Source organism: Corvus moneduloides, chromosome 2 (genome assembly GCF_009650955.1).
Source record: "Corvus moneduloides isolate bCorMon1 chromosome 2, bCorMon1.pri, whole genome shotgun sequence".
NCBI lineage: Eukaryota > Metazoa > Chordata > Aves > Passeriformes > Corvidae > Corvus > Corvus moneduloides.
This window is the reverse complement of record NC_045477.1, coordinates 44,937,313-44,958,198: the sequence shown is the minus strand read 5'-3', so window position 1 is coordinate 44,958,198 and position 20,886 is coordinate 44,937,313. Positions and strand designations below refer to the sequence as shown.

The 20,886-nt window shown below is 43.2% G+C and overlaps 1 protein-coding gene and 1 long non-coding RNA gene across 5 annotated transcripts in view; one reads left to right on the top strand and one right to left on the bottom strand.

Moving 5' to 3' along the window:
* ARHGAP20 (Rho GTPase activating protein 20) overlaps positions 1-18,100 on the top strand; it is a 59,730-nt gene extending 41,630 nt beyond the window's left edge. For all 4 annotated transcript variants that reach the window (XM_032099341.1, XM_032099343.1, XM_032099342.1 and 1 more), the window contains 8 exons: positions 1,106-1,172; positions 3,100-3,282; positions 7,532-7,710; positions 10,668-10,829; positions 11,845-11,954; positions 12,860-13,049; positions 13,499-13,610; positions 15,172-18,100. In XM_032099341.1, the coding sequence (XP_031955232.1) occupies positions 1,106-1,172; positions 3,100-3,282; positions 7,532-7,710; positions 10,668-10,829; positions 11,845-11,954; positions 12,860-13,049; positions 13,499-13,610; positions 15,172-16,259 (2,091 nt within the window). In that variant the 3' untranslated portion in view covers positions 16,260-18,100. The remainder of the gene's footprint in view (positions 1-1,105; positions 1,173-3,099; positions 3,283-7,531; positions 7,711-10,667; positions 10,830-11,844; positions 11,955-12,859; positions 13,050-13,498; positions 13,611-15,171) is intronic.
* Positions 2,814-10,673, bottom strand: LOC116439602. Its single transcript, XR_004238203.1, has 2 exons — positions 8,928-10,673; positions 2,814-7,144 (listed from the first exon to the last, which is right to left on the bottom strand). It is a non-coding gene; the product is annotated as an uncharacterized LOC116439602 (long non-coding RNA).
* Positions 18,101-20,886: the final 2,786 nt, after the last annotated feature.

Sequence of the window (20,886 nt, the reverse complement as noted above, 5' to 3'; positions counted from 1 at the left end):
ATTTTCCTTTGTCCTGAGAGTGGTTTATATTAAATGTCATTCCTTTTATTTCTGTTGTCGCACCATCGTATCTGAAATAAGTACTACTCTCTGTCTTCAATTAAACTGCAACATTGTACATTTCTGCTAAAGGCAATATTTAGAATTTGTTTTAATTCAATTTGATTTAAATCAGAGGTTTTCACAGCTTTTTCCAAAAATTATCATATTCCCCAGTCTTTTGAAAATTGTCTCTTTTGATGTAAATTTATCCTCTCTGCTGTACATTTTAAAGAGGGCTCAGTAGTCTTAAAACACCATCCATCAGTCCCAAACCCTTCCACACGTAAGGACTGCACAAAAAGGCTGACAGCAGCCGTACAGCGAGATTTTGGGGCAGCACTGAGTGCCAGGAACCTGGGGCTGCCTTCCGTGCCTTGGCATCATTAGGGTGGGCTCAGGTCTCAGGTAAAGGTGCTCCTGCCCTACACTCCAGTGTCAGTCACAGGATGCTGTTGGCTCACGAGCCTGAGCTCGTCCTGCTTACTGGAGATGTAAAAAAGCTGGGGAGAGGGTGGAGCAGAGTTCTCAGATGTGAGGCCTGGGGTGTCTGTGTGCCAGAGCACATCCCAGGGTTTGTGATTACCCTGGTACTCAGGAGGGAGCTGAAGGGTCACCTTAGCTCACACATCCTGCCCGCTGTCTGCCACAGGCTCTGCAGGAGGTTCTTCTCCTTGTGCTGCTTAGCTGCCCTCCCTCTGGGGATCAGACCTGCCTCTCCTCTGTGCTGGGTGTTGCTCAGTGCTGCCAGGGTGAGGTGGGCTCTGACATCCATCCCTCTGCTGCCAGGAGGCACTCCAGTCTGAGGGAGAGACTTGGGGCAAATCTCCCCCTTTTCCTTCAGAAATGATGGACTCCAGCACCTCTTGCTGCTCAGAACTGAACCCAGGTCACATAAACCACATTGCACATGACAGACACACTGCAGGAATTTTGCTGGTGGCAGACTTGGACACTGCAAAAGTAAAGGGGATTCCTTTGACCCTGCTGGCAAGGTGCAGATTATCCTTATATTGTGAGAAACCTTATGTGAACCTGTCCCTTATTCTTAATTTTGGTTTTAAAGGGCTCTGAAAAAGACTACAAGCTATGGGTGATTTCAGGAAGAGAACATGCTCCTTACCCTCTTATTGGTAAGTTGTTGACATTGTTTTGTATTCACTCAGTTACTACTGCTGTAGGAAGTGAGAAATAAAGAGAAGACTGAAATTCAGTTTCCTCTTTTGTTTTATTTTTCCTGTTTTTTCTCTTAGTTCCCTGTCACGCAAGTTTGCCTGTTTGGGGAGCCAGTGAAATGCTGATCCTTTGTTTTGAAAAGCAACTGTCTGCTTGTGTCACTAAGAGCTTGAAGAAGTTAATTTATTTCTGCCCCAATTTTGCTGCATGAGCCCCAGTCTTTCTACAGAGTTGTCCTCTCCAGTCACCTCCTCTTCTGGAGGTTGTCCAGCTTTACCACATGTCTTCCTACACCTCCATAGCATTGTTTACTGCCCTCCTCAGCAAAACTCAGCACAGTGTTGAGAAATGTTCTTTCCTTCCACAACTCGAATTAACTGATTCAAGAGGTCCTTTCCAATCCTGTATTTCTCATTCTGGCTGACAGCCCCCCTCTGATTAGGAGCAAATTAGTGCTTATTCACTTTCTAAAATGATTTTCAAAACATTTCAGGACCAGGAATCAACACAAATCTCAGAAGTGATTGGATGGAGTGATTTGATTTTGGCCCATGATTCACAAATCCCTTCCCATCAGTAAGAACATTTCCCTGTAGAAGCCCAGCATTACTTGTGCTATATGAGTTTGCAGATAATTACAACAAGAAAAACTTGTGGATTTTCTGTTTTTTTCACCTGCAAATCTAATTCCAGTAAATCTTACCATTTCTTCTCAAAGCAGCCTTAGCTACAAATGCTTCACTGGAGTCAGACAACATTAATATTTATAAAATGTTTATCTTGTGCACCTTATAGAGAGTGCAAACTGTTTTGCCATTGAAACATACCAGACTTCAGGCTTCTGACCATTATTGTGTGTCTTCTTCAGATCAAATCACATCCATGCCTTTACATATAGAACCAGAGAATTCAGAAATGGGAAAGACCTTTCTAGTTGACTGACTCTCACTGCAAATTCAAGTTGCAATCCTTGGAAAAAAAGAATCTGACATGAAAGGAATGCTGTTCTTGATACTTATGCAAAGGTTTATTAGATAAAGCCAAATTTTATCATAGGTGCACATCAGAAGCAGAGTTTGACTGTGCCATAGCCTCATACTATCTATAATCTCAAATAACATCTCTTCCACTCTCTTAGTGTTCAAGTCTAAGTGCAAGCTAGCTAAAACATCTTAGCATTGCATCCACATTTAATATATTTCATCCGCCAGGTCTTTAGACAAGTCTGAAAAGCATCTTTCCGGTGGCATTTCTGAAAGCTCCTCCAGAAATGAATTGCCTCAGTGTAGTCCCCAAAGATGCTGGTTAAAGCCAAGCACAGCTCATTTGCATCAGCCCTGTGATTAACGTTTCCTTCCTGTTTCAGCCTCAGACAGGAACCATAATTGTGTTGCATTTGACTAATTTGATAGCTGTTGCACTTAACATGCTAAGGGAGGGGAAGATCACTTCCACACTGGACTTTTTTGGTTTTGCATGCTCAGCAAAAATTTGACGTGACTGATCCCAAAATCTCATTTCTCTCCAGAATGATATGAGCAATCAGTACCTAAACTTTCAGTGCCACAATAAAAGCAGTAGAAAGAGTAAACACTGAATTCAGAAATAGTCACTTGTATTTTTTTCTGGCAGGCTTTTATGTGATACAGCTGTAATAGATCTGATTTTACTTTTACATCTGTTTAACTACACCAAACACAGTAACTCCCTATCTGCCAGAGTATGATTTATGCCCGTGCAAATATGGAGAAAAGCAACAATTCTTAGGTTAGTGAGAAAGTGCTGCGGGCCAGCAAGCAAAATCTGCTTTTCCTCCAGGGCAGATGGAGTTTTGCAAGTCTCCAGTCAATCCAACAGAGATTATTATGATTTCTCTTTGAACAGGACATGAATATCCCTTTGGAATTAAAATGAGCCACATTCGTGATGCTATGCCCCACGGATCAAAGCACTGTGCCTGCCCCAGGCAGCTTCAGGGCCCTTTCTTGACGGAGCAGCTGCCCCAGGAGCTGCAGTGCCAGTTTGTGCTGAAGCCCAGCCAGGTGGCCGCGTGCCAGCAGCTGAACGGTACGTTGTCCTCTCACCCCAGCATCTCTCCCCACAGCCAGGCCACCTCCCTGGCTCTGCTGCAGAAGGCAAATGTGCCAGGCTGGGGGTGCAGTGGGAAGCACAGAGGAGCGTGCAGGTGTATCTTCCAGCTACTCGGGGGAGTTTGCAGTGTAGCTCCCCCTGATTTGAGCGTGCTGTTGTATATGTGTCATCTTCGTAAGTTACATTTTGACAAGCTGCCTGTCAAGTGATTGTTCTAAAATCAGGAGAAAAGAAAGACAAAATCTCTCCCCTGCAATTTTTGTGCGTCTGTTAGCTGAGCTTCTCTCTGCAGCCCTTGCTGCGCTCTGTAACAAGGCAGGATGGTTTTACGGTTGAAGAGTCAAGGCTTGACTTGGGCACAGAATTCCCATGCAACATTTGGCAGCATCCTTTATCTCAGCAAGGTACTTGGAACTACACACCTGCCTCACTGGGACCCTCAAGTGGCAAAGTCTAGGCAGGTACTTGAGTACCTAGATGAGGTGAGCGGACAGAACTTTATTTCGGTACTCTTGAGTAAAATAAAGAAAGTAATATTTTCTTCTGGCTTTGGCCTTGATGCTGCAAAAATACGAGCACCTGCTCTCTGTTTTTCACTCTGTTGTCAATGACTGTGCTCTGCTCATGATAAAACAAATAAGGAGATCGTAACAGGATTGGGGCATTAGACTTAGGGCAAGGACACATCCCATGGTGTGTTTTTGTTGTTCTTAACATGCTAGCATACTCAGCTCAGTTAGGAACCCTGCCTTACTTCAACATTAATGACCATATCATAAAAAAAAGCCATCCACACTGTTGTCTTGGGCACTCCCCAATACCTAAGATCTCCCACAGTATATGAATATGAATAGAATCCATTTGTAATGTTTTCAGAAATTAAGTACAGTGAAGCTACAGCAGGGTCCATTACAAATTATTCTGGAAATTGATTACATTTTATATAAATTAATTTCCTTTCCACATGCATTCATCCACCCCCTTCCCAGTGATTTGTATCATATATGACTTCATGGCATATTTTAAGAATGAGGCAATCTAGCAAAGGGGTGTAATTAGGTTTACAGGCCCCGCTTTGGCAGCTGATGTTGACTGGCAAAAGAAAATAGAAATGCAAATCAGGCCTGTAGAGTTCTAATGCAGATGTGTTATCATCAGTGCTGTGCAAGCTGCAGGAATGGAGGGAGCCTGGCTTGGGGCAGCAGAAGCTTGGGGCAGCCTGCAGGTCATGCACAGGGACTGCACTAAATGGGAGAAAGGCTTATAGTCCACCTTTCCTTCTTTGATCAGACAAAACCTGTTAAAGTGATGTGTAGGTGTGACTGCTTGCAAAGGAGGTTATCTCACATACAGCACTGTTAGTTGCGTTTTTCCTAACTCTTTTGGGTTTGGAAAATGGCAAAAATTACCTGCATGCAAGCCAAGGCTGTGATCTGGCTTTGGGCTCATCTTCAGGTCAGTAAGCCAAAATCTGTGTTGCTGTTGTTGGGTACTCACTGGGCACACTACCACATACAGGGTGAATTTACAGAGAGCAGTATCTGTAACCCCATACTTCACTGCCACATGCTGTGCTGTCCTCCCTCCCATCACTTCCCTGCATCAGGGATCCCTCTGTGCTGGACATGCTGTCCCTTCTGGAGGCAGCAAGGAGCAGCTGCCCAGCTCTACCAGGGTGCACCACAGTTAGACAGCAGTGTAGGTGTTGACAGGCAGGCAGGACTGACAGCTGGCCCTCATGTCAAGTAAGTAGCTGTGTGGACACCAAATGTGGTGGTGTAATTGCATCAACTGTCCTGGCAGGATGGTTAAAAAAAGTACAGGAGAATTTTCTTTGTGGAAGAAGTGAAGTGTTTCTGTTGCCTCTGCTGTAGCCTTTCCGCATGTAACAGGAATGGCCACTTACCAGTTAAACATAGCCATTAAATAATGCTCACGAGCACATTCTTAAATAGGGCTGAAGATTTATTTAGAAGTTTCTGATTAGTTTTAAGGAGAGGAAATGCCATTTCCATGGCTAGGACACTAACTATGAATAGACTTTCACTTCATGTAAAATATGAGCAGAAGAGGTGGCTGCTGTGAGCTCTGACCAAAATTTTCCAACAAACTGGTATTACTTTTTTTCTGATTGTGGCTTAGGGTAATCTACCAGAGCAAGGCCATGAGGTTTTTCTACGGAAGTACTTCTGCAGAGCAATAATTTGCATCTGTCTTGGCTGAGAGGAGCCTGGGCTTCTCCTAGTGTTATAACTTTGCACAGGTTCAAGGAAAGAAAGTGTACATCCACCCCTTCTCATCTCCTCTTCAGCTTAAGACTTCTCAACCCCCTTAAAAAGGGGGTATGAAAAGGATGAGTTTTCCTGTTTTTCAGTGAATGTTAGTTTTTAAGTGGCAGGGCATTTTGTTGCCCTCCATCAGCTGTTGGTTTCTGCCCTGGTCTGCTGAAGAACACTGGCTAAGATTTCCTTCCTGTCCCAGGAGAGAGCTGCAGTTAGTTACAATGACCCTTTGCTCTCATTCTCAGTTTGAGACATGGCTGTTAAGAGGGGAACAATCAGTAAGAGACTAAGAGGAGTTCCTAATTTTAAGACCTTTTTTTTATTCACTTCTGCTATTCCTTGTTCTCCAAAATAGCGTCCTGATTTTTGCTTCCACTGAGATCTACAGGGTTTACAGAAAAAACCACCAGTACGTACTTGCCATTGTGTCACTAGAACACTGGCAAACCTTAGTTTGTGAAGTAGACCTTATTCTGGTGCTTATATCCAGCTCATCTAAAGGAAAAAAAAGTCATTTTGAAAGTTACAGGACAGTTCTGTTCTCCCAAAACATGATGTGTCAGGTAAAGCCTTAGACACACAGTAAAGCCAGACTTATATTTCTTGAACTTTTGGACTGCTTAAAATTTATATCCTCATTATTTTTTATGAAAATAATTTTTCTTCAGGCTTTCACATTCATATGTTCACATTTTGAGTTAAACTGTTAACTTTTCATCCTGTAAGCATCTAATGAAAAGACTTCCACCCATTCCCAAAGGGAGCATGATCTGGAACGGAATGATGTATAATGAAAATCACTCTTTGAGCTAAAACCCCAATTCTAATAAAGTATAGGAAAGAATAAAGTATTGGAGAGAAAAATCTGGTATTGTACCACAGTCCTTAATTCTGCAAGCCTTGCTTCTGGCCTCCACAACACGAGAAAGTAAAATGTTTGGAAGAACCAGCTAATTAAAATGTGTATGGGATAGGCAAGCAACTAAATCAGTGCTGATTGGCTTTGAAAACACCTTGAAAAGAAAAAATATCTCAGAATAAGTTTTTCCCCATTAGCACTTCTGTCATAAACAGTCCACACTCCTTTTCCCCTTAGCAGTAGCCCATGCTGTTAAGACCTCACACTGGCCGATGTTGAGAAAAGTCATATAAAAAAACCCCTTTTAACGTACCAATACCGGTATTTCCTTCTCTATACACTGCAAACAGGAGCTTCAGTTAGTATAGCTCCATCGATATCTCATGAAGTATGTTAAAATGGAGACAAACTGAGCCCATCAGTGTGCTGGCAGCATGCTGAAATGCCATCTGGAAGGCACTGATTAAAGGGCAGGCACCGTCCCTGGGCCATGGTCAGCAAATGCTTGGTGTGAGGACACTGATGCTACTCTTGCACTGTGGAGAAGAGGGCAAGGGCAGTGGCTTTTCCTGGTCAGAAAATGCCTCACCCCATTAGTTGATTTTCTGGTGTCAGCTGTGGGGAGAGTCTCCCACATTTCCAGGAGAACTAGGAAGCCTCTGGACAGCATGCCAAGGTGAGGGCAATGGTTTTGCACCTGTGGGTGGAAAATGAGTTATTTAGCAGAGTCCAGCCCTGTGTGAAGTCAGCAGGCTGAGGTTTGCTATCCTGCACTTGGTGGTGAGTGCTGACACTGCTCCCCCAGTGCAGTGCAGAGCAGATCCTGGTGATCCTCGATCCTGGTGATCCTCTTCAGGGCATGAGTAAGGCAACACATTCTACACACACACACACACACACACACACACACACACACACACGCACACAGAGGTATGTGCATGGTGGATTAGGCTTAGCTGGATGCAAGGAGTTGGTTGAGTTCATGACAGTTTTTCCTTTGAAACCATAGCAACCACCAAAACCCAAATACTGGAACTAGAATTGAAATGCATTTCTCGTAATAAACACCTTTCTCTTTTCCCAGACTTAAGCCAAAAGTCATTTAAAAGGAAAAGATCTATCATAAATTGGGCTTTTTGGCGTGGCCCAGGCACTCACTTGGACAATGCACCCCTCTCCTCAACATCTGCTGCTCCTGGGAAGCTCTTTGGCCTCTTACTAACAACCATCTGTGAGGATGACAACCTGCCCAAACCCCTCTTGGTGAGTCCCAGGCTCAGGGTTGGGTCTTACAGTGGTGGAATTTCTCTGTGTAGTAAATGAAGATATGTTTGTAAATGGGGTATTGAAATTACCCAAGCAAAGAAACCAGAAAGGTTTCCAAAGGGAAACCTCGTTTGTGGTTCTCAGCAAGAACTTTGTTTTTTAACATATGCTGTGGTCAGGCCCAGTTAATAACAGCTTGAGAAATGTATGTGATCAGTCTGCTGCTCTGGGCTATTTCTTCTTTATAGCCCATGCTATAAGGCTGGTTTCCTAATCCTCACTTACACAGTGTAAATAAATGCCGCATTCACACACACTTTTTAAACCACTCCCAAGATCTCTGTAAAATCCCCACATCCATAAATGTCCCATCTACTGTCCCATATAGGCAGCCCACGCATGCATAAAAATTCCACCTGCCCTTAACTAGGCAATTTCAGAGCCTTTCTTGAAGTCATTCCAGGGCAGGCAAGCACTCTGAGTCCTCATTTTTGGTCTGACAGCACCACTGCAAAAAACAGATGGGAATGGGGAGGCTACTGTAGCATCTTTTCATCCTCTCTTGAGGGAGCTCTGGTGCTGTGGATGCTCTCAAAACTAGCCTAGGAACATGAAAAAGGTCCTAGAGCCCATTCCTAGGTATAATTAAGGCATATATGTGGCATTTTTGGTCATTGGAGGGCTGCCCTGTTGTCAGTGCAGCAGATGAAGTATTTACAGAGTGGGAATGAGCCCTGCAGGATCGGGCCCTTTGTCCTAACAGCCCAACTTCTGTCTGGAAGAAGTTGCCAGAACCCCACTGAAATCAGTGGGGTCACACCAGTTTATAGGAAGAGATGTTTTGTCTCTTAAGCCGGTGCTTGATATGCAGCTTTATCACTGTCTGAATAGTGAATCATACCAGGACTTTTCAGGTCTTTTAATAATGCAAGGTTGTTATTTTGTTTTGAAGGAGCAGTGTGCATTTTCATCATTTAGGTTATTTAAATAAGCCCTCCAGAGATGGACTCTGTATGACTATGATCACCTGATCCCTCAGTCTCTCTGTTTAAGAGATGAGCCAATGCTGCATTTCAGAAATTTTTCCAAAACATAAATATTAGTAAATTTTTATCTGAAAAAATCCCCAGAGTTACTCAGCATAGAATCACAGCTTGATAGAATTCATGCTTTGAATTTTAAACATTGTGTTTATGCTACAAAATATAACTTACTTCTGAATTCATGCAGCATCTCTGGAGAATAGAATACTGGGGGACTGAATGGGATTTACCTGCAAGAGAAAGAAAATATTGGGGATGAATGCTACAGGCCTGGCTGGCTAACTGCTTCAGAGCTTCCAGCTTGCTTTCACAGCTGAAGGGCTCTCTTTTGGCCAGTGCCACAGTGAATTGTCTTGCACCTTAATTTCATTCCTGTAATTTTGTCTGGGTTTGTTAGTTTAATAGGGGCTTCCCATTTTTACCTTGTGAATATTTTTGTTCAAAATATATTTTCAAAGCATTTGTGCTTTGTGCTAACATCCTGTGCTGTGGGACTCAGCCTGTTTTGATGGCTCTAAATTTCTGCAAAGAAAATGAAAATGCTGACATGAGTCCCGCTGCCATGAAGGTGCTCCTCCAAAGCATCCTCACTTACGTGAATTCTTGATCTTGGACTTCTGCAAGAGTGAGAAAGAAACATTAAAGAATAAAAGTAGAAGTAATAGCTTCCATTAGACTTACATGCACTGCTGTGTGGCAGGAAGACCTACCTTACAGCCCAGACTAGGAAAGTTCCCAGACTCCATTCCTTAGCCATTGCTGTTCACTAATTCAGTTTAATGATGATGGGCCAGTGTCCCAGGACCACCCCCCCAGTGTCCCTTTTCTTGCCATCATTTTTGATAACTTGGTCCTCAGGCCAGTGTGTGCATACACATAATCTGCACGTGGTTCCCCTTTCGAAGAGATAAACATGACAAATTCTACATTGCTTGGAGTGGGCCTGCAAGAGGTGACCTGCTTGTCTGAGAGATGGCCCGCAGGAGACCGCAGAGAGCTAAGCATCTGGCAAATGTCATGAACGTATTATCTCAGGAGAAGTTTCAGCATTTCCTTTTCTGCTTGTTTTCCTCTCTTATGTAACAGAAGAAATCAGTCCCTCCTGTTATTGTACAAGCTAGGAAGGAATCTGCCTCTTTTCCCTTTCCTATAATAAGCTGCCAACTTGTTTAATCCCGTGCAGTCTCATTTGCTTCAGGGGAGCCATAAGCTGAGCTTTATCCCCCTTGGAGTGACCTCGCATGCGGGAGCACCTTGCCCCAGAGTTGGTCCTGCCGACAGCCCTGAGCTGCTTGCAGAGTCTGATACCACTCACAAGCAGCAAACAGGGTGAAAACCTGACTCTGATCTGCTGTAGAAGTGCAGATAAATATGAACAAACAAAGCACTTTCTAGTTTAGACAAAAATCTCATTTTTTTCAGACATCAGCAATGGAACAGAAGTCTGTCTCTGGTTGGTGATAATATTGACCACAATGATGAGCAGCAAGGGTCTCATAGCTTCCTGCAAAGTAGTGTCTGCAAAGTAGTGTCTGGCTGAGGGCACTGTCAGATGCAAAGCTTTGAATTAGATAGACCACTCTCCTTTTCCCACACCACAGTGTTTACACATTTAAATGACTTGGCTGAAACTTGCACAGGTCCTGGAAGGTCATGCAGAAAGTTAGTGCTTAGCAGTGGCAGCACAGTATTTCTGAGGGGATGTTTTCCAAAATGAGAGCCCCAGATCACAGCTTTGCTGTGCAGTTTGGCGTGATCTGGGGGGGTGAGCCTTGACTTGTGTTTGATTTCTGGTGTTTTTTAGGACTAAAGGTTTTCAGCTGTGGCAAAAATGGCAAAACTACATTTTAGTGGCACTGGACAATAAAATATATTTATGAGAAATCCTTTTTGCCTTTTAAATTTTTTTAGGACATGCTTTCCCTCCTTTACCAAGAGGGGCCTTCCACCAAGGGTATTTTCAGACGCTCTGGAAGTGCAAAAACCTTCAAAGAGCTAAAGGAGAAGCTTGATTCAGGTGCTGAAGTGGACCTGGCCTGTGAATCCATATTTGTGACAGCATCTTTGTTTAAGGTATGTGAAGAATGTTTCTGTCTCCCATTTTGGGTGAGAGCAGCACAGATCCTGTGCACAGCCAAGGAGGGCTTTTCTCCAGCAACGGGCCCAAAGAGGAATTGGTGGACCGAATTAACAAGAATGTGCTGGCACATTAACCTTGTGAGGATCTCCAAAGGAGGCTACCACTGAATTAGGATGAGGAAGAGGAGTAGCCAGCTTGTTTTGCTGACAGCTTTCCTGAGGTCTCTGCTACAGCCTGGTCCTGTTACTCTCTTTATCTCTGCATATGCAATACTAAAGGGCATGTTTGCAGACCTATCTCCTTACACATCAGTATTACCCTATGCTGCAGAGCCTAGTGAGTTTATAGTGTTGCCATCAATATTTGGATTATTTTTTTCATGCATTATCTTTTGTTACAGTCTTGCATGTCAAAACCAATGTTCCTTGTGCAAAAAAAGCATCATAGCTTCCCTCATCCTAGGTTTTTGGGAAGCTAGGATTTGGTCTTCTTCCTAAACTGCAACAGTTTCCCTGCCAATTGTGTTAGGAAAGAGGACTAGCAAGACTATCAGTGACTAGTTTAGGTACTCCGTTGATTAGGGGAGGGAAGGAAGGGATGCCTTGGAGTGCTTATGGTCTGGAGGTATTTGAGCTTGTCAGCTAAGGAGAAGAAACAGGGACTACAGATGAAATTAAGCGATAAGTAAAGACAAACGTTATGCAACATCAAAATAACTGGTCTCACTGCAGATTTTTTAGTTCAGCAACTCAGATGAAGCATAGAAATACCTCTGTTTTGTCAAAAAAGGGTAGGGAAAGGCAGGAAAAGATTCACTTTAAGCATAATCTAAAGTGTCTCTATCTCAGATGATATTCTTCTGGTTTTGGTTGCTGTGTGTAATGATATGGTTGCCAGTGAGTGCTGTCCCATGGGCACATCCTCTTGTATCTGTGTATCTTATTCCTGCTCCCTCACATGCCCCAGAACAGCTGCTCATGTGTTTTGTTCTTCTTTTCTCTTGATAAGGATTTTCTTCGCAACATTCCAGGCAGTATTTTATCATCCCAGCTGTGTGATAAGTGGGTCTCTGTGCTGGATCAAGGAAATAATGAAGAGAAGATAAAGAGCATCCAAAGGTAGTTACTTATATTCTCTACATTCTTTTCCTATAAATGTATATCCCAGAATGCAGAATCATAAATATTCAACTTACAATTTTTTAAAATAGATGCTAAAAATATATTTGTGTATGACAGAACATTGAAGCTTACATATGTACTTAAGTGGTTGTCTGTATGAGACAATTTTCTGACTCTCTTTTGTCCTGCTTTTCTGCCTTTTGTGGACACCAGTAAATACATACATTAAATATCCTTTCATGAAAAGAACAAAAGCAACTTGTATTATTTGTAAATATGATGTCCAAAACCTGAATTTCTGTCTGATACAAGATCCAAAACTACCTGTGGGGAACTTTGGAGTCCTGGGTGAAAGGGAAGCTGAAATCAGTTCTTCACGTATTTTCCCTCATTCATCTCAAATTTTAGTGACCATTTTGAAGCCAAGATGGAATTGTGAATGAAATGCTGGAGCATAGTGACAAGGGAAGCCTCCAGCCTTGCAGGTGATACCAAACAGAAAGTAGGCAAAGTCCGTGTCACAGGAAATGGAGCTTTGTGCAGTAGCTGACTCCAGGAGTATTTACACACATACTTAAGGCAACTAGGTGGCATGGACAGACTACTGAAGTGTTTGGGGAAGTGAGTGGTGAATTATCAGGCAACTTAGATGAAGTACAGTTTCATGTCATACATTTTACTGGGCAGAGCATAATTTTGTGTTACAGTGTTTTCTGCTGTTCCAGAACACTGTTTAGAGACACAGTGAGGGAAACAGCTGAACAAGAACACCTCTTTTACATCCTCCCTGGTTTAATTAGTGGACAGTGTTACCCTGTTGCTGCATTTCCATTATCTTGACTTGTGTGTATCTATGGAAAGTGGTCACTAATGTGAAGAATTCTGGTTTTATATGTTTTCAGGTTAATAGAGCATCTCCCCAGAGCTAATGTTTTTCTCTTACGTTACATCTTTGGAGTACTGCATGGAATAGAAATGCGATCTGAAGAGAACCAGATGAATGCCTTTAATCTGGCTGTGTGCATTGCACCTAGTCTGCTCTGGCCTCCTGTATCCTCCACTCCTGATATAGAAAGTGAATTTATTAAAAAGGTAAGAAACACTTTGGTGTAGTAGAAAACCATACCAACTTTCATCCCACTCAACCAGGCTGTTGGTTACAAACATGAGAACAGTCAGTACCTCTTCAGATCAGGACTTGTCCTCTTGTCAGGGCTCCAGCAACATTCATCAATCCATTCTCATTTTCTGTCTGGAAGAAGGGAAGAGAGGTCATAAAGCAATGCCCAGTGTATCAGCAAAATGCCTCTCTCATCAAGATCTCTGGTTGTGGTGACCTCAGAACAGGACAGAGTAGAATGGAAAAGATGTACACAAGGATGTAGACCAGGACAGTTTTATCTGGGCCCAGGAGACTGAGAGAGAAGTTCCTGGCTGCCCTCATGGATGACACTGTGCTCCTGTTCCTCATCTGTATGGTGAGCTTGCTCTGAGTTGAATAATAGAAGATCTGACATCTCTCTCCCATTGCTTGGTTGCAGATTTCTAGTCTGGTACAGTTCCTCATTGAGAATTGCTGCAGGATTTTTGGAGATGAAATTACCTCCCTCTTTGGAGAAATACTGATGACATGCAAGAGAGAGAACAGCTCAGGTAATACAGATTGATGTTTTGATCCCTTTAAGACAGCTAAACTCAGGCAGGCAAAAGATTGGTATATTCCATGGAAGCATGCTGTTCATTCTTCATGTGGTGTTCCCAGATACTGCTGTTCTCTTTCCTCTGCCCAAAGAATTGCTCATAATCACTGATTCAGCTTACCATAGACCTCGACCATATCACAAAATGCTTTCACAAGTCATCTGAACCACTATGGTTGAAAAAGGAGGGAGGGGAAACAAAGAAAATAAAAAAAGAAAAAATCTAGAGAAGGTTTCCTCTCAAAACTAGAATTTTTGCATTAGCCTGTGTTTTCCCAAAATATCAGGAAGTCGGTGATCAACAATGGTCATAATACAGCTGTCATCCCATTATATTTGGGTTGAAAGTGTCTATTCTTCACTACCAAAAGAGAGAGATCTCCAGAGTTTCAATGGGGCATCCAGATTTTGCTGCTAGCACAGAAAAATTGTGGAACTAGTAACTGAAAGTGTTTGGCAGACTAGTTTACAGAGCTTTCCAGATTATCATTAATGCTTTTTTTCTCTCCAACCCTCTGATTTTGACTTTGTAAGGAGTTTTGTGTCTCTCCTTAAAGTATTTCTAAAGCAGAATTTTTGTAAAATAAATTTTGTCACAGGTGGCCTGTACTGAAAGTGGTAATGGCACTTGTGTCGGCATGTCTGACTGACTCAGTGTGGCTGTTTCAAACTCCTCGTGCTCTGCTTCCAGTGAGATTGGGTGAAATCCAGTGAAATTTGGCCTGCCCCTCCTCAGGAGTGAAGCACATGGGATCTGCTGTGCTGGGATGTGCTGGCAGTGAGAGCTCAGACCCATGACAGGTTACAGCAGCTGAATGAGTTTTCAGGCAGGCACTGAGGCGTGGTGGCTGCCCATGCATGAACTGTGTCTGCTGCAAATGTGAGATAAGACAGCTTAGCCTAAGCCAGAGCAAAAGAGATTTAACGTAATTCCAATTAATGCAGATACAGGATAGGGCCCAGGTGTACACTGCTCAGTGCAAATGAGGTGTCTGTTTAAACTGAGACTAAAACTTCACAGTGTTGCTCTTAAAAATATTGTATTTTCTGCAAAAAGCAGAGGTAAGAAGTATGCCCTGTTTTCTTCATTTGTCTGAAAGAAGGAAAGAAAGGTTAAATGTTGCTTTCAATATCCAATAATGAAAAGAAAAATAAAATAAATTACCAACTCAGTATATGTATGTATGTAAATTATTGGTTACAGCTGGATTATCTACTATCCACTTAAAAAAACCAAAACAAACCAAAAACACAACAAAAACCCCCTAACCCTTATTTGTGCCATTATCCTGTATTTCTTGACTGAGCTATAGCTTAGTACTCACTTCAGCTTCTCTAGTTCAAAATTAAGACAGTAATTTTTTATGAAATTATTAGTATTTCTGCTTGAAGAATCTTTAAAGGGCAAATGCTCCTGAAAGTAAAGGATACTTGCCAGAAAAAAAGAAAAAAAAGCTGCTTTTCAAGAGTGTGGTTCAGTCACTGATGTGTTAACACTTGATTTGTCTTTGTAGATGTTGCTTCTCTCCATCAGAATGACTCTTCCTATGACAGCCTGGAAAATGAGGCGAATGATGAAGCTGACTCTTCCTCCAGTGACTGGATTAAAACCCGTGATCAGGATAACAGGAGCAGGGAGTCTGTCTTCACTCTGAGCGATGGCGATTCGGAGCAGACAGAGGTGGATGAAATCCAAAGCCGAACCAAACTGAAGCAGTTGGCAATTTCTGCTGACATGCATCTGAAGTTTTCCTCGCAAGAAAACTCCAACGAGTCTCACTACTCCAGTGGTTTCCCCTCAGCAGCTACCTCGGATGCTCCCAAGACTGTGAGGAGGCACCGGCGCTCCTCCGAGCCTGCAGTTGGCCTCCAGACCTGCAGTTCCGCGCGCACCGATGCCGGGCGTGAGAAGGCAGCGCGCAAAGCCAGCTGTGACTTTGTCCTTTCTCACGAAGACGAAGAGTGTCTCTGCCAACGCCGCTCATTGCAGGTGGAAAGGCAAAAGCTCAGCAATCAGAGCTTGGTTGTAGGGATTAATGTTGGTAAAAGTGACAACACAAACCAAAATGTTGAAAGGAAAGACCTGTCCCATTGTCTTCTGCCTCCAACGCCTGAAGGATTAAATCTTTGCTCAGGATTTAGCTCTTTTAGTCAGTCTTCTTCTGGGACATCTCCATCTGTGTCATCAATTTGCTCCCTGGACAGTGCTTTCTCCCAGTTTTCAGACCAGGCTCTGTTTACCCTAAGTGAAACCTCCTGCCCTTTCGATAGCACTTTTCAGTTGCTAAAGACACACGAAGACGCTGCTGCTCCTGTGGCTGATGACTGTTTGCTTACAGCCACCAAGGTGCCACCATCTCCACAACCTACTGACACTGGGGCTGAGGGGGGCTTGGTGGGGGCCAGCACCAGGTCAGCACCCCTGAAACCTACTGATGGAGTCGATGGCAGTTTCATTAAGCCTGACCTTCAGCCATTGCCTCTGAAAGTCACTGGAAGAGACAGACTTCATGATCAAAGAGGAGGTCTAGAAAAGCATTACAGCAATCCAAAGTTTGAAGAGACCGACCAAAGCTTTTTGCAGAGGAATCTTAATGCTTAAAATAAACACCATAAAGAAAATGCCTTTGGTGTTGATGTGTGTTCATTTTAAGTTTAACATCCAGGTTGTTCAAATTTAATTGAGCAGTCCCTGGACTCACAGGTTTTCTTTCTTTTAGGAAACCGTCTGAGTAATGTTCCAATATAAAGCTTTGCAAGAATATTGTAAGAATAATAAAAATTGCTGAAAAGCAAGCAAATAGAAATCTCCTGAAAATTTGGAAAGGACCAGGAGGTAGCTAAGGCCAGTGTCCTGTTCCCTGACCCTGCCAGGGCAGCGGGCTGCCTGCTGGGCCTCTCTCCTTGACCACTCGAGTGTTGAGCCTTGCAGATGTGAGTCCCAGTCCTTTGTGCTTTTGATGTAGCGTGCAAAGTCAGCATAGCTTCCATAACTGTGGTATTATACTACTGTTCTGAACTGATAAATATTACCTTCATTGTCCTCCAGGGAGTGTGTTGTTTTCTGTATGTTTATACAGTATGTTCGATAGGTGTAGTTATTTCTTTCACACTGCAAAAGAAAGCAAAAGTAAGCCCGAAAATATGTAAAGGGAAATGCTGAATCTTGTAACTTACACCTTGCAACTCTGTGTTTCATTTATTGTGCTTTGTTGGCTGTTCTGTTCATGTTTAAGTTGTGAATAGTTTCTTAACATTGCTGTAAATGGCATTATGTATTATTGCAAGCAGAACACAAGAAATTTTATTATGCAACATCTAAAACATAGAATCACAGAATGGATTGGGTTGGAAAGGACCTTAAAGATCATCCATTTCCAACCCCCCTACCAGGGCAGGGATACTAGACCAGGTTGCTCAGAGCCCCATTCAACCTGGCCTTGAACGATTCCAGGGATGGGGCATCCGTAACTTCTTGGGGCAACCTGTTTTAGTGCTTTACCACTCTCTGAGTAAAGAATTTCTTCCTAATCTCTAATCTAACCTGCTCTCAGTTTAAAAACTTGCCCCTTGTCCTGCCGCTACCTGCCCATATAAAAAGTCATCTCCCTTCTTTTTATAAGCCCCCTTAAGGTACTGGAAGGCCAAAGTGAGGTCTTCCTGAAGCCTCTTCTTCTCCAGGCTTAACAATCCCAACTCTCTCAGCATTCCCTCACAGAAGAGTTTTTCCATTCCTCTAATGTTCTTTATGGTCCTTCTCTGGATTCGCTCCAACAGCTCCATGTCCTCCCTGTGCTGGGACCCCAGAGCTGGATGCAGCACTGCAGGTGGGGTCTCACCAGAGCAGAGCAGAGGGGCAGAATCCTCTCCCTGGCCCTGCTGCCCAGGACACCTCTGGCTTTCTGGGCTGTGAGGGCACATGGCTGGGTCATGTCCAGCCTCTCCCCCAGCAGTACTACAAGTCCTTCTGCACATGGCTGCTCTCAAAGAGTTCTTCTCCCAGTCTGTACCTGTATCTGGGATTGTCCTGGCCCAGGGCAAGGTGCAGCACCTTGCACTTAGACCTGTTGAACCTCCTGAGGTTCTCATGGGCCCACTTCTCGAGTTTGTCCAGGTCCCTGTGGGTGGCATCCCATCATTCTGTTGTGTCAACTGCACCTCTCAGCAACCTGTCACCTACAAACCTGCTGAGGGTGCGCTCGGTCTCGCTGTGTCATACATCATATAATATATTAGAGTAATGCATTATCTAAATGCTTTGTATAATATATCCTGCTAAATTTTGCTATTATATATGTTCTGAAAAAAATGTGTATTTTTGTACTTGCAAAAAACTGCTGCTAATTTTACAAGTTCTGTTTTGTTGTTACGGCACTGGTATTGATGTGTATGCATTCAATGCTATATATTAAATATTATTTGTTATGTCATAAATTCAGTTTATATTCTGTGTAATTTTTTTTGTGTCAGTTCTACAAGCTATTGCTGAAGCAAAAGTCCCAATGATGCCACTGCAAATCCTGTGTGAGAAAGAACTGAAGCATTTTTCCTCCACTTGGGGTGGCATCATTCCTACTGCATGCCATCATCCTGTTGACTTTTGTAAATTCTCGTAATTCTCAAGCAAGAATTTGTACCCTTTTTCTCTTCATCTAGTGGTAGGAGGATGTTTTCAGCTAATGGGATTCAGTCAACAATATGGAGGTGAAGAGAGACCTCGTGGGATAATACATATTAGGATTGGGAGCAAGGAAAGGAGGGGAGTAAACCAATGAATGAGAGAAAGATTTATTCTTTATTATTAGCAGGGGTATAGAGAAAGCAAGAACGACATGGCTACACTAAACACATCTGAGTGTGTGTGTGCATGCATGCAATGCTTCTGAAATGTCATTGATTCATTCCTTAGCTTTCTGTTTCCAAGAGCCCTGCCCCACTGCAGTTAATAGTGGCCAGTACTGGAGTTTCAGGTCCTGCTCTGCTTAACTCTGCTCTCCTAAAGGTGCTGCTGCTCCTAAGTCACTCTCATTTCTGAAACACGTAAACAGCGTCCAGTGCACCCGGCTGTTTCCAAGTGTTATCAGCACAACAGGCTTTTAGCTCTTTATGAAACAGAATATCCATTCATAAAGCAGATTTGGAGGAGGGGGGAAAGTCTGTTAACAAAGTTATAAATAACCTTACTTGAAAATACAGAATCAAGGAGTTACTATTTTGGGCTCTAATCCTGCAAATGTATCTGTAAGCAGAGCTGCGTTTGTGGAGACCCATGTAATGCAGTAAACCATCATGCACTTAGAACAATACTCGAATGTATAATGTATGCAGGCTCTGATTTGACTGCAATTTGTTCTTCCTTCTTGTATTCAGCTATTTTAATGAAAAGAGTGGTATGCAGAATCTGATCTGTAAGTCACCTTCCAAAGGTAAATACTTTGTGTGCGTTTTGAGACCTGTCATCTAACAGCTCTACATATACACCTCCTTCAAAACAAACAGAAAAAGACTGATTGACATGATGCTATTTTGAAATAAAACAGCTACTCTGCATTTCCATTTCTTTTCAAAATGGTAAAAAGCATATTGCCATGCTGCCAAGATTACATTGAGCAGCAAATACTGATTCATTGCATCAATAATAAAGCTTTAGAAAATCGCTAGTCTCTGCAATATAAATTTTCTGTCCTGCAAATGGTATCTTCCAACAAGTCATTTATCTCTGCTGTCTGAAGAAAGAGTGTATCAAAGTGTGCTTCGATGTGAAGTGAGTTATGTGTCTGCTTTTGAGCTGTAGCTAATGCTAGAATGCTTTCAGCTTTAAATGTGTGGCAAACAAGCGGGATGTAGACCCAGCACAATTTGAAATGCACTTCTGTCTTACAAGATACACACCCTGCTGCTGCACAAGGCATGGTCTGTGACAATCATAAAAAAGAGGGCTAATGGGGAAGATCACTGTCTGCAATGCCTCAGTGAAAGAATTAAATGCTGGTAAGATCCAAAGTGGATTGTACTGCACCTTTTCAGAGTGCCAGATGCAACTCTGAACGCTCTAGTAAGCATCCCCCGGCTCTGGCATGGGCTCTTCCATGGCTGCAGGTGGATCTCTGCCTCCCCCTGGACCTCCAGGGGCTGCAGGGGCACAGCTGCCTCACCATGGTCTGCACCAGGGGCTGCAGAGGAATCTCAGCTCCAGCGCCTGGAGCACCTCCTGCTCCTCCTCTGCACCCACCTGGGTGTCTGCAGGGCTCTCCCTCTCACATTTTCACTCCTCTCTCCAACTGCCATTGTGCATTTTTTCACCCTTCTTAACCCTGTTATCCCAGCTGCTGGGCTCAGCTGTGACCAGCACTGGGACCATCTTGGAGCGGGCTGGCATTGGCTCTGTTGGACACAGGGAAGCTTCTGGCAGCATTTCACACACACCCACTGACACACACACTCTTCGTAGCCCCATGCTACCAAAACCCTGCCACACAAACCCAATACATTCTGTGAGAAGGTGGTGGAGTAGGAGTGGCGCCAAGTGCTGAGCCCCCTCTTCTGCCCTGGCTGCAGCTGCACGTCCCCCACATGTCCACTCACTGTGGGTCACCAGCTGCCTGTCTCCATAAACTAGGGTGGCTGCCTTGGAGGAGCTGCTCAAGTTTCTGTGACAAATGGTAGGTGAGATGTTCCCCAAATGCCTACTTCTTTCGTGAAGCCCCAAAACCTCCCAGAAAAACCATACAATAAAAGGATGACTGAGTTAGGGAAAAAACAGTGGCTGTGGCTTCTCATCCACTGCTGCCAAGGACACAAAATGAAACAAACTGACAAATTGCCTCACTACTTGGACTTTCTGTCCCACTGTTCTCCTTGTTAATGAGCATCCTGCCTCTGTTTCACAAGTGCTAACCATCATTCCCTTCAGAGATTAATATAATGTAAATTTAGAGCAATTTGTTCTCAGCTTGCATTGAAAGATTTTGTATTTTTTGAGCCCTAATAAAGGTCCCCTGTGCCTGAAATGTCATTACTTGTTTTTTTGAGTTTGTTGGGTTGTTTTGGTTTGGGGGTTTTTTGGGACTTTTCCATTCTTCTTCATCAATCTCATAAATGCTATTGCTTCATCCCTGCAAGTTTCATCTCTCCAGCACAGCATAGCCCAATTCAGGAAGTGGGAAGACATGTACCATCTAATCCTTGTTTAAACAAGTTTGTAGAGTTCAAGCAAAATAGATTAAAGG